Source organism: Rissa tridactyla, chromosome 3 (genome assembly GCF_028500815.1).
Source record: "Rissa tridactyla isolate bRisTri1 chromosome 3, bRisTri1.patW.cur.20221130, whole genome shotgun sequence".
NCBI classification, from domain to species: Eukaryota; Metazoa; Chordata; class Aves; order Charadriiformes; family Laridae; genus Rissa; species Rissa tridactyla.
Window position 1 is genome coordinate 43810638 of NC_071468.1, and position 12565 is coordinate 43823202.

Genomic DNA, 12565 nt, shown 5'->3' on the forward strand with positions numbered 1-12565 from the left:
GTCTGTCCAAGTGCTACAAAGAAACCAACCTAAAGCCTCAAAACAAGCTGTAACATAGCTCCAAATATGAATGAATTCCTTGTTTAAAATTCAAACACCTTACAATATGTACAGAAAAACAACAGGTTTGCAGAGCTGAGAAATAAAGAGGATGTCTTTGCTCAGTAAAGTGATTTGAAAAGCATGGATTGCTTCCAAAAGGAGTGAAGAATGTGGAACATGGAAACAGTTTTGAAATGTGAAGACATGTGAACTGATAATGCTTGTTAAAGCGTTTGCTAATTTAGCCCAACTATCATCATCCATCTTTTGTTAGTATGTTTTCAAAATCTGCTTTTCTCCTCCAACGCTGAGGGAATCTACACAACCCTCCAAAGAAACACTTGTGTTGTATATCTGAACAGAAGAAAATAAAATTCATTAAGCAATTTTCATAATGGGTCTCCCAGTGTTATTGTTGTAATGGGATAAGTATTAATAGTCAGTAGATGCCAAAGTATTCCATCATTATATATCTTCAATTTGAACGTTATTTTTGTAGTGTGAATTATTAAATGATCCCATTCAAATGGGCAAGAAAGCCCATGTGAATAAGCTGTGCTAATAAAATATCAGCTACATCACCAGGAGCCATATATTGGAGAAAAGCAGGGGATTGTATCAGGCATTCTCAAGAATGCAAGTTCCAGGATGATAGCTGAGGTCTATTAGTTGTGTTTGGCCTATTACTGGTGCTTGGTTTCGTACCTCATCCATGACACCTGGCTGCAGTTCAGATGCCACACTACTGTTTGCATTAATATGCATCACAATCTCATTACACCTAGAAAATAGTCTTAAAGACATGCAGGGATTTTTTTTTAACTGGCTCAAGAACTCTACTGGAACCTTTTTCAAATTATTATATGCCTCCTGTAATATCTTCTATGCTCTTCCTTATGTAATGCAATAACAATATTGTATGGGCACAGACATTAGGAAGAAAAACATTTTTATTTACTTTTATTTACTCTTCTTTACAGTCAACTTTTCATTAAGGATTTGGTAATTTTATGGCTCCCTCAATATTTATATCTCCAAATGACTTCAAATAAGCTCATCCTAGGAAACTGTCAGCCCTTAAAAATTAAAACAAGGATGCACTGCATGGGTTTTCTTTTGTTTGCTTTTTTTCTCCAAGCTCATGCAGAATTAGCAGAATAAATATTGCTTCACAAAACACAGAGAAAAAGCAGCATGAACAAGGAATCATAGGAAACTGATATGAAATTTACACTGTATTCCTTAAAGACAAGAATTTTTGAGTTTTATATAGTGAGAGAGAGACTGTAGACTTAATATCCAAACTTACTGAATGATAATAAATTCATTAAATAGATTTTTCTGGCCTCCCAGGCAACTAGAACTGCAACCACTTCTATCCCAACACATTTTTATTGTTAAAAAGAGTCACTTAAAACAGAGCGGCATGAATGAATTCGTCAGGATCACTGCTATTATAATGAATCATTAATATCCTAGTGAAAAATTTATTACTATGAATAATACATTCAAAATGATGAGACAGAAAATGAAGCATTACTCCGCAATGTATCAGAGAGAATCAAAGTGATGTTATGGAAGTTGGCAAGATAAAAAACATCATTTTTTGTTCTAAATCTTTCTAGATGTCTTTCCAGATGCTTTACCTTTATTGTATTTTCTCATCAAACATTTATATTTTAGCTGAAGAAAAAACAAATTTGTTAAACAACATTCTTCCCTTTGTTTAAATAAAAGTCCAAGTACACCCATTACTTTGGTCACAAAACCAGTTCTGCCCTCAGAAGTCACATCTTTGTCTTCCAAACATTTATTTGAGCATATGTGATTGTGAAACAAAACCCCTCCTTTGCAACAAATAACAAAGTTAATTTTTCAAACTACTGTATCTACTACATATATAGCAGAGTTATAGTAGGCTTAGATAACAAACTGATTAGAGGAGATAATTTTGATACTTGCACTATTACTCTGCTCAGTTAGGAATTAAAAGGACTTAAAGTAATAATCATCTCAACGTAAATGTCACAGAATAAAAACTTACCACAAATAGAATAATCGCTTTCTTTCCTGTGGAGTTAAAAATCAGAGTAATCAAATGTGTCTTTGAACTGCAGTACACAAAAATTGCACTGCGGTTTACTACAACTGAGTTGAGTTTGGACAACCAAAATAACAAGCATATTACTGAGCTGGACTTCTGCAGCTAACTAGTTCTAAAGTGAGCGTGAAACAGAAAGCATAGCGTTAGAGTCCAACCAAAGGACCATGACAAAGGAAAAATTAAACTTCGAAGGGGAATTAAATATTCCTTATACTATTGATAGATTTGATTTGTCCTCTCTCCTAGACAGATTTGTGTATAGTGCATCAGAGCAAGCAATATTATAACTATATCCTTGCTTCATACATGACACTTAAAACACTCAGCAGTACCTTAGAATTTGATGTGGATTCCAAAAAGCAAAGCCTGTTGCCAAATCCTTCTGCAGCAAGACACAGTTTCTGTTGCTCCTTGTGAACAGTTGCGGTGCACTGCAGAACCACCTCATCATCCTACCGAAAAAGCAAACAAAAACAGAACGGTGGTTATGCTTCTGACCCAACAAGATCTGGAGAAGCATTGCTAAACTCAGTTATCCCTGAACACAAGTAAATTAAATTAAAAATTTTATAACTACATATGTGCTTTTCCTGTTTGCCTATCCTTGTAACAGAGGTCAGTATGCATGAAATACAAATGTTACGGGAATAAATCCTTGTAGTAAAACAGCCAAAGATCTTGTCAACAAACCCAAAAAAACAGAAGCAGGCCCTTATTTAAATCCCACTTCTTCAAAGTAACATAACCATGAGCTGGAGAATCCCTTTGCAGAAATATGGTTTAAGTTAGAAAGAAGACTTTATTCTAATGAGTCTATTTTCTAGCAAAGGTTTTCTGTTTAAGAATAGAAAAAATAGTATCACCCTGTGTATTCTGCCCATTTATTTATGAAACAAAATTAGAGTTTCCAACAATAAATTTCACACGAATGATTGTGAAGAGGTCATTTAACACTGTAAGCAAAATTTAATACAACAATAAAACTACAGGATGAAGCATGCAACTGGAAGCAGAAGAGGATGAGACTACAGAAATGCACGCATTAAGGCAGGCATCTTTATCAAAAACAGTTGTTCTTACAGGCAGCTTTTTACATAGGGACATTCAGAAAAGTTCATCAAATTAAAGAAATGCCTGAATTTAAATTGGACCGAGTAATTTGAAGCCACTTGTAAACATCTATCCTGAATTAAGCTGGCCTTTTATTTGGTTTAGTTTACTTCACTCTAGTAATTAACCTAAACTAAATTAAAGTGTATTTAATTTTGAGAAGAACAGGAGATTAAATAGAATTTAATCAGACACTTTAAAAATTAATCCCTAATAACTTTTTAGAATTGTCCCCATGTAGCAAACCCTAGCCCTAAGTGTAGGTAAACCCATTTTCCTTGTATACTAAGCTGCATATTACTTGTGATCCACAGTCAGTTGTAGAGGCAAAAAGTAGTAACTGCTTCCAGTCAGACATTAAATCCAGAAAGTGTAACAAGTGCATATGTTGCATGTGTAGTTCACAATGTACAATTGTAATTAACAAAGAAAAGTCCCTACAGGCTGAAATCAAGGATCTAGAAGACCACATACACAGAGCTGAGAGCTTTGCTGTGTACTCTTTGTAAAATTAGCATCTATTAAAAGCCAGAGCATTTGGGGAGGGCGGGGGAGAGTAGGTGGTTTTGGTTGTTCGGTTTTGTTTTTTAAAGCACAGAATTAGTATTTCCTAATCTTAATTGCACTTGATTCAAATAAAAGTTTATTGTCAGGTTAAAAATAGTGGTGATAGATTGCAGCTATATAAACACACTCTCCTCCTCCTTTCTCTTCCTAGCCTTTCTTCCTAAATTACCACACCAGCAGAATGGAAATTCCAGTAACCCTGTCACCATCATATGTTGTGTCCCCAAAAAGGGTCAGTAGAGAAGATGTCAACATCGTACTTCCATAGCCACACCACATAGCAAGGCCACTTTCTACTGAAATGAACCACCAATGTAATTTTTTTAATGCCCCATTTTCTATCATTGTACACCGTACTTTTAGAGAAAGTCTGAAAAGTGTTCTACATAGCCCATCTACAAAAACGATTTTATGATGACAGCAGCAAAAATATAAGTTGGTTTGGGGCAAGTCCCTGACATACTAAATTTTGGTTAATGATCTAATGCATCATATCCTTCCCTGCAAACCACTTAGGCACAATCACCAAGCATCCATGTATAACGTAGATTCTGACCATTGGAGGATTAAGAACACTAATATATCAGTTGCTAAATTTCCTGACATACAAACTTTCTCAATTCATTTTGCGATCATTATCTCTTCTTTTGCTGTACAGTTTAGAGAGTAGATGGCTTATTTTGTTAAATACATAATTCACAAATAAAGACAGATTTCTTAAAAATGCTTGCTAATCAATGAAAATCAACCAACCTCCCATGCCCTTTTCAAAAGTTAATTCCTGGTTTGGCAGAACACGCTCATTAAACAACAAAGCAAGTCACAACTCTGTTTTGCTACATTTTCGTTGTTTTGTGTGTAGATGGTTACAATAAATGTTCTCTTAATTCAGGTCACGGAGTCATAGTATTGTGGAACTTCTTTCTCTAGTCAAGATGGGGTTGATAAAACTGGCACAGAAGGTTAAGGAAGGTACAGTGCCATTGGCAGATCAAGTGAAAGGTGATTACAGGTAATGATGTGTTATACACACCCAGCTCTAAGTTAGTTTGCATTTCTGTGCACATCATTAGAGAAGAATCTAATATAAACTCTACCCTGGATTCAGTCTTCCAACATTTACTAACTACGTGTTCAGAAGATTCCTATAGATATACAATTTGATTGTGTTGCAGAATTATATTAAGATACATAATTCCATTCCATTTTGTTAGAGAAGGCTGATAAGTGGGTAAGCATCTCAGCACTGTCTTTCTTTCTAAACCTGTTTTCAAATCAGCAAATGCTATCCAATGCCAGTATCAGGAGAGCTAAAAATGCATAATTTCCTCATTTGAAGTCACACCGCCAGAGACCTTCACTGAAGGTCACTTTGCTCTTGTATGAAGAAAGCTATAGTGTGCATCATATTAAATGTCTATTAAATAAAAATACTTTTCAGATATTCTTAAATCTTGAATTACAAGATGTCTCAGACTGTTTCATTTCTTCCTATTACCTTCTGAGCATTTTCACATCCATACATTATGCAGATGAGGTTTTAGATCATTATTTTTTCTGTCAGTCACTGTCAGATTAGAAGTGATGAAAGTAATTTATGTTTCAAAGGGCTATAACTGTAGCCTTAAAAAGTTAAGCAAATACATCATTATATATCCAGATACAATCCTATCTCCTTCTTTCCTAACTCTCCTCACGTGAGACTGAAAATTTGGAGGTAGAGGCAACACAAAGGTGTTGACAGGAGTATTCATGTCTTTTAAACACCTCTGTCAAACGTTGAGTTGCTTAATAACATAGTAAACACAACAGATGAAAATTAAAGAGATTCCAAGAAGCCAGCTTCAAGCACAGATGTTTAATGCTAAAATGCAATCACTTGTAGGAACTTTTGATCCACTTGGAATCTAAACTCTTGGACAAACTGTGTTTTAAGACAGGTAGAAAGACTTGTCTATGCAATGACAATATTAAGTGCAAAGCCAAAAGAAGAGAACCTAGTCTTCCACAACACAGTTACAGGTCTTTGTAATTGATTAAGGTAACACACATGTTAACAAACAAGAGTATGTGTCTGTCATATTCAATGAAATGAATTTAAACATATACTTGATCTAATCAAAATCTTATTTAAAAACCAGTATCTGTATTCTACAAAAGTATTTGATTTAAACCATATTCAAAATAACCACAGCAAGACATGGATTATGCAGAATATAGTACAGTCTTGAAAAAACTCCAGCACAGTTTGGAAGGAAGGGCAATAGCAAAGACATTTCCACTGACAGATATTTTTGTTATTCTCGTTTTGCTGAATAATCACCACTTTGATACACATCTGCCAGTTTCCTCTGTGAAAATTGGAAAATTTTAGTATTTCCATTCCAATTTGCTATCACCATAGCAGCCTTCATTAGTAAGCTCAAAGATGCTGCTTTGTCTTCTATTTTTCCAGTTTTTGGATACAGAAAAAGGTACCAAGAGAGTAAGGGAAAGCAGGTGCCAAAAACCACGCAAATTCTGTGCACACAGTGGTGCTGCAACTTATTACCAAATGCACAAGGCAAGTAGTCACCATAACAACAATGGAGCACAGTCTCAGATATATCTGCATTTACTGCAAGTAAAAGCGAATCCAACTTGGGAAGCTGTCCATTTAACGTAGGTACTTTAATGGATGATCCTTCCACCCATTCTCATTCATCCTTCAGTTCACAGCCTGATCTTCTTCGTAACACTTTTGGGAACTTGGAAGTGCAGTTATCTCCATTCCACAAATGGGGCGGTAAGGAGCGAAGATGATACTGCCTACCTACATTAACGGAGCGTACCTAGGGGAGAGCAGGAATGGTACCCAGATTGTTAAACTGATAATCCAAGTCAGAAAGCTATTCTCCTCCCCAGGTTTGCAAATGAACACGATGAAGACAATGTGCAGCTAAGGCTAATGTAACCAGCCACGAACAGTCCTTTAAGATTATGACCAAGCACCATTTTGGAGTAATCCATTAGTCCCGATAAATCCTTATGTGTCAGCCAGTACATGCATTCATAGTTCTAAAGATACCATATCTTCCAGCAAAAAGACATTCTACTTTGTGTTATGTCAGATACCTGCCCTGACTCAAACAGCAAGAGTGTTTGATAAGTGCACTACTGCATTTATCATTCTGATTCCTGAAGAAGCATTCTGAAAAAAACAACGGGTAGATGTTACCTATGCCACACAGCTCTATTTATTTTTTAAGCATCCAATTTTGGAAAGCAAGGACAGCTATTGAACAGAGCAGCACACAGCAGATTCTTAATTATATCTATTCATTATGGGCTACTTAATTATTTTCATGAAATCTTTATTGTCACAGAAACTAAACAAATAACTAAATTATTTAGCAGAGGACCCAGTAATTTAAAAAAAAAAAAAAAAAAGGCAAAAAACCCCACACAACAATACACAACAACAAACATAAAAACAAACAAAAAACCACACCTTTAACAGCACCATAACAGTTTCTACAGCTAAAAATTACTCCTAAAGCCACAATGCTGCCAGCAATAGCCATAAACCGGGAAACTGCATGCTCAGAAACACATTCCAGAAGACCAGATTAATGAGGGAAGAGCACAGGTTTGCTGTCAAGGTACAATATTAAAACAGCAAGTTCTCAAAGCTCCTTAATAGCACTTACTTTCATCTACAGTGATTATTTGACTTTTCTGTGAAATCCACTCAAATCCCCTAAGATTACACAAAATATATACTACCCAGTCAAGAGAAAGGTTAGTTTCTCATGTAAAGATGTGGGCATGTTATGTTCCAACATGAATGTTTCCACTAGGTATATTTTTCCAAGGTCAGCAATTTCAAGTTATGACTGAACAAAACATACACACACACATGTATTTCCTTGTGTTCCTTTGTCCTGTTAAACCCTAAAAACTGATGCCTCGTGTGAAGTCACTTTTGACTAATCCTTAACTTTCTCAATATGTTAATTCTATTAAAGAACTAAAACTGGCTGACTGAATTGCCACAGGTAGGCATCATCTACAGTGCTACACTTTTTAGTACCTCCTCAATATGGACACAGCTGTGATTTTGGGGGTGGAATATTTGCATTGTGGTGTTTTTCTGGAAATCTGCTAGTTGTAGTTTGTACCTGCCTAAGGTAGTTTGTTTGTCTGTTGCTTTTTTTAAAATTATTCTTCATATATTTTTTATTATTATTCTGCACATTGTAGTACCTTAAACTTTTAATAATTACACATATTGTTAAAACTTTTGAATTCATATCTGGCGCTGGTTTAGTAGGAAGTCAAAGGACAGAACAGGACTGAATAAATTCTTTATTTGCATTCTTTAAGAATACAAAATATAATTTCCTACTGTATGTCTTTCTCTGTTTTACATTCTATGCCATTACTACCTCCATGTCTTTTATTTTAACCATGCAAGAAAAGCACAGTTTTGGAGCTTACAGTATTGCTAAAAATCCCTGCAAGAGAAGTTGATGATAAATAAAGTAGCAATATACTACAAGTAATATATCTATTTAAAAACACTGCACGTGCTTCAGCCCCAGATGCTTCAACTCATTATGGCATAACCTTCACATCTGCAATTTGCTTCCAATTCAGGACAAAAATAGGCAATATTTTGGGGGTATTTTCCTTGATTTTATATTTTATACTTTATATTTTCCTCCTTTGCAGTGAATGCAGCAAATAAAACACAAACTATTATTAATATAAAAAATTTGCCCTGCTCTTCCTAATCCTAATTATGTGTAAACCCATTACACATAATTACCTCCCTCAAAGATGTAATGCTGACTCTGTGCTTCTACTGCTTCGTGACAGTATACCAATTCCGAAACTGCATACAGAATAGAGAATGTCACATTTGCAAAATACAGCATTCAAAGGTTAAAACTGATAAGTTATGCTTGTACATTCAAACTCACTTCTGCTGCTGTTTTATATAGCGAACACTGCAGTTAGCGGAATGTTTCCATCAACTTCCATATGCTATAAATCAGGCTCTCAGCACAGACGTTAATAGCTCACTCTTAATAGCTTCCTCAATCTCCACATATGCACAGTTCTGCTTCACCGCATCCCATTTACTGTTCAGCTGCGCAACTGAACTGGGCGATGAGTATAGGTGCCACACATACTTTAAAAGTAGATCTACAAATAGAAATTTAGCCTGTACAAACTGCTTTCTGCCTAAGGAAACTGTAGAATACTTCTTGACTTACGAACTTTACTTCCATTTCCCTTTGCCTTGTTGGGATAAACACTAGATTAAAGTGTAGAATAAAAGTTTGTAAATCCTATGGGCCATCAGCCACAACACTTCCACAATTACTGGCAACCACATGCTAATAGTTGCCCCAGAGCCTCTTTCTTTCTGTGCTTTGGAAGAAGATAAAAAGCAACAATGCAGAAAGTCAAGTAACAGATTAAGATGGTGTTTTTCCTTCTACAAATCCCTGCTGAAAACAAACAGAAGTCACAATGCATAGGATTTATTAAACATCATGTACATAACATGCAAGAACTATGATCAACAGCAAAATATCTTTTCAACAATCCTATGGGAGATACAAACAAAACAAATGCTCAGAGCATAGCATTACCTACTTTAACTGCTAATTCTATTCTTGACTGATCAACCAGCATCTCCAACAAACTACCAAACTCTATTTTGAAATAGCATCCTATTAGGGAGATAAATCTAGAGCTTCTGGTATCTGAAGGCAAAGGAAGCCTGTAACAGAGGTAAGAAGAGGACCCAAACTTCTGATCACTGAATCTGAGCTTGAACCAAAACTCCACTATCTTCTTAGTAGCAGTTGACCATCATAATAGTTAATAGTAAAATAACAAGAGTAATGTCCTTGGCCAGCAGGAATTAGTGCTCAGACTGCCTTAAGGGAGAACAACCTATAAGGAACTGAAAACAACCTTAGCGCAGCGTACATCCTTTAGGCAGAGATGCAGGATAAAAAGCAATGAAAATACAACGGTGCTGCAGAGAAGGATCAGCTGGTTACGGTCAATCAAATGCTGATCATGAGTCAACACCACCAGGCAGCTGGATAGAAACCAAAAAGCTGGGCTAATTGGGAAAGAAGTACATGTGACTTCAAGAGTTGCGATCCTTTGACTTTACAGTCAACACTGGTAAAGGCTTCAGCTGAAGTGAAACAGCTACTTTGACCCTTCATTTCAAATAGAGAAAGGAGAGAGAACAACAAGACTGACGATACCTAGAAAAAAAAACATGAAAGATCCAGAAAAAACTGCTGGCATGCAGTCTGCTTAGACTAGGGAAACACGACAACAATATGATATTGTTGTCAGTAAGACATGGAGTAGAGGACAATACTGTTCCTCATTGCATTAAGAGAATTAATGTTAGCCAGTTGGGGAAAAGTTTTCTGAGGATAGCAAAGCATTTTCACAGACCAGTTTAGAAGCTTCATCATTACAAGACTATAAAAACTGCTCCAGAAAACCTCTGTCAGGAGGATTTATGCATAGCTGAACTTCCCTTAGGATGAGAAGGAATTGAGATGGCTTTTCTGGTCACATGATTCTAAATAGTCTGGACACATTTTACTTGTACATGTTTTAGTTTTATCCTGTAGGAGGAGTAATTTCATAAGAATTCAACATTATTCCAATGGAATTATTCTTCGAGACAGAAAAACCCATGCAGAACAGATGGAATTCCAGAGGACCAGACTAGCTGGTAGTTCTCGATACAGCACTATGAAGCAGGCTGCTAGTACAATAACCACATTATCTCCTCCTCCTTCCCCAAAAAGCTCTTAGTCATCAATATAATCAGCAAAGTCATGGTAATCTGCAGTACTAAAGATGTGTGGCACTAAAAAAAAAAAAAAAAAAAAAAAAAAACCACCCATCTTGCTTTATGTAGATTAACATTCACCACTTGTCAGAAAAAGTCTTCACTAAAGAAAAATGATACAAAGAGCCTGTCAGAAAGCAATCACTATGTACAAGGCAAAAAGCTTGTTATGTACCAGCTGAATATAGTGATGCTATATGGCAGAGCAGAGTCTATCTAGGACTTGGGCATCAACACTGAGCAGAGCGTCTCAGGCACAGCACACATCCCAGTCTATGGGTTCCACAGCCACCAGAGGGAAACGAAGCACATGATCAGAAGGGAACAAATAAGTCTGAATGAGTGGCTTGAGCACACCCAGTAACAAGTGCAACTTCTGTGCTCTGCAAAGTGCTTTGTGGAGAAACACACTGAGTTTGATCTGACTGGTCACTGCAGTGGTATCATAGGTGTCTGTGCCCTTCAATTGCACGTGCTATGTCCCTTCTCAAATATAGTACTCACCAGTGGTATCACACATGCACACAACACTGAAAACAGATGTACTGTCTACGTGGAATCTCAAAGCTTCCTTTTCTGGCTCTATATTTCACTGACTCAGCATAAAACAATGTCAAATTTGGTTTCAGCACTCAATGGCCTTGTCTACGCAAGTGCTAGTATGCTCTTGATTGAGTTCTACTAAAAATATGTCTGCAAATGAACATATTTCCAATTGAAATGACTCATTTTATTATTTCTCATCAATTAGTTTCTGTGGTCCTACAATCCTAAAAAATGCCAAGTCCAGCTGTCAGTGTCTAATAATAAATCTATCTGTCTGTAATCATAGTTAGTAATGGCTAACTCTGCATCCGATGCTGTTGACAGAGGAGTGCTGAAAAACATCTGCAATAAAGTATGAATAACAAATTAAACAGAAAACAGCTAGTGGGCTGATTTCAGCTTCTTAACAGCCCCAGTATGTCAGCTTTATCTCTGATGTAATTCCACTAATTTTAGGAATTTGATAAGAATTCTATTGCATTATACCCTCACTCACTAGTTCCAGGCTATGTCTCTGCTGCAGTCGAAGGTGTGATTACAGCATGGGACATATCTATGCTATATTTGATCTCACTGGTGTGAATAACAGTACCAGTGAAGTCAGAGGTGACAGCATGCTAGAAAAGGTGTCCACAAGATTCTGCAGGCAAAAATAAGATTATATCTATAATGCGAGGTAGGCAGTTAACAAGCCGCCTCTAAACAAACGCCAAGTATCTTATAACCCCATGGTGCTCAGTCCAAGCAAATAAATCCAGACTTTCACTAGCGTCTGGAAATGCTGTATCTGAAAATAATTACTGAAGGGCTTTAGTTTTACAACACTCCTCTGAGAAAGAGTTCATTAATCTCAGCTGGAGAACAGAAGCACAAGTTAAAACAAATAATTTGTTCAAGGTCACACAATACTTAGACTCAAGCTGAACACATTCCTTTTTGTGTATTCCTCCTGCTTCACTAACAGGTTCCACAGAGCAAGAAGGCTGACAACACACCTCTCTCATGGATAAGGCCCTCTCACTCCAACTCAGGCTGTGAAAACCTCCACTTTGCATCACCCCTTCCGTACAAGAATACAAGAGAAAAGTTTACCAGCCCTCAGTTTTGTGAGCAGACTCAGGAGGCTAAGTCAGTAATATGACCATCTGCTTGAGTTTGCAGATTCAATCCTAGATCACTTCTTCTTCCCTCAATCTTTTTTCAGCAGTATTTCTTGAGTCATTCCACTTCAGCACTCTGCCATACTGGTATTATGTAGCTGCATGATCGATCATGCAACCTTTCCTCTCTAATTCCCAAGGGCTCACCTGCCACTG

General features: G+C 36.6%; 1 protein-coding gene across 4 annotated transcripts in view; it reads right to left on the bottom strand.

Annotated features, from left to right (window-relative positions):
• Nucleotides 1–12565, bottom strand: part of RYR2 (ryanodine receptor 2) — a 427534-nt gene that overhangs the window by 308048 nt on the left and 106921 nt on the right. For 3 of the 4 annotated variants that reach the window (XM_054193733.1, XM_054193731.1, XM_054193730.1), the window contains exon 2: nucleotides 2479–2598. In XM_054193733.1, coding sequence (XP_054049708.1) covers nucleotides 2479–2598 — 120 coding nt within the window. Of the gene's footprint in view, nucleotides 1–2478; nucleotides 2599–12565 lie in introns of those variants that run through there. The other variant, XM_054193732.1, reaches the window with a different exon arrangement.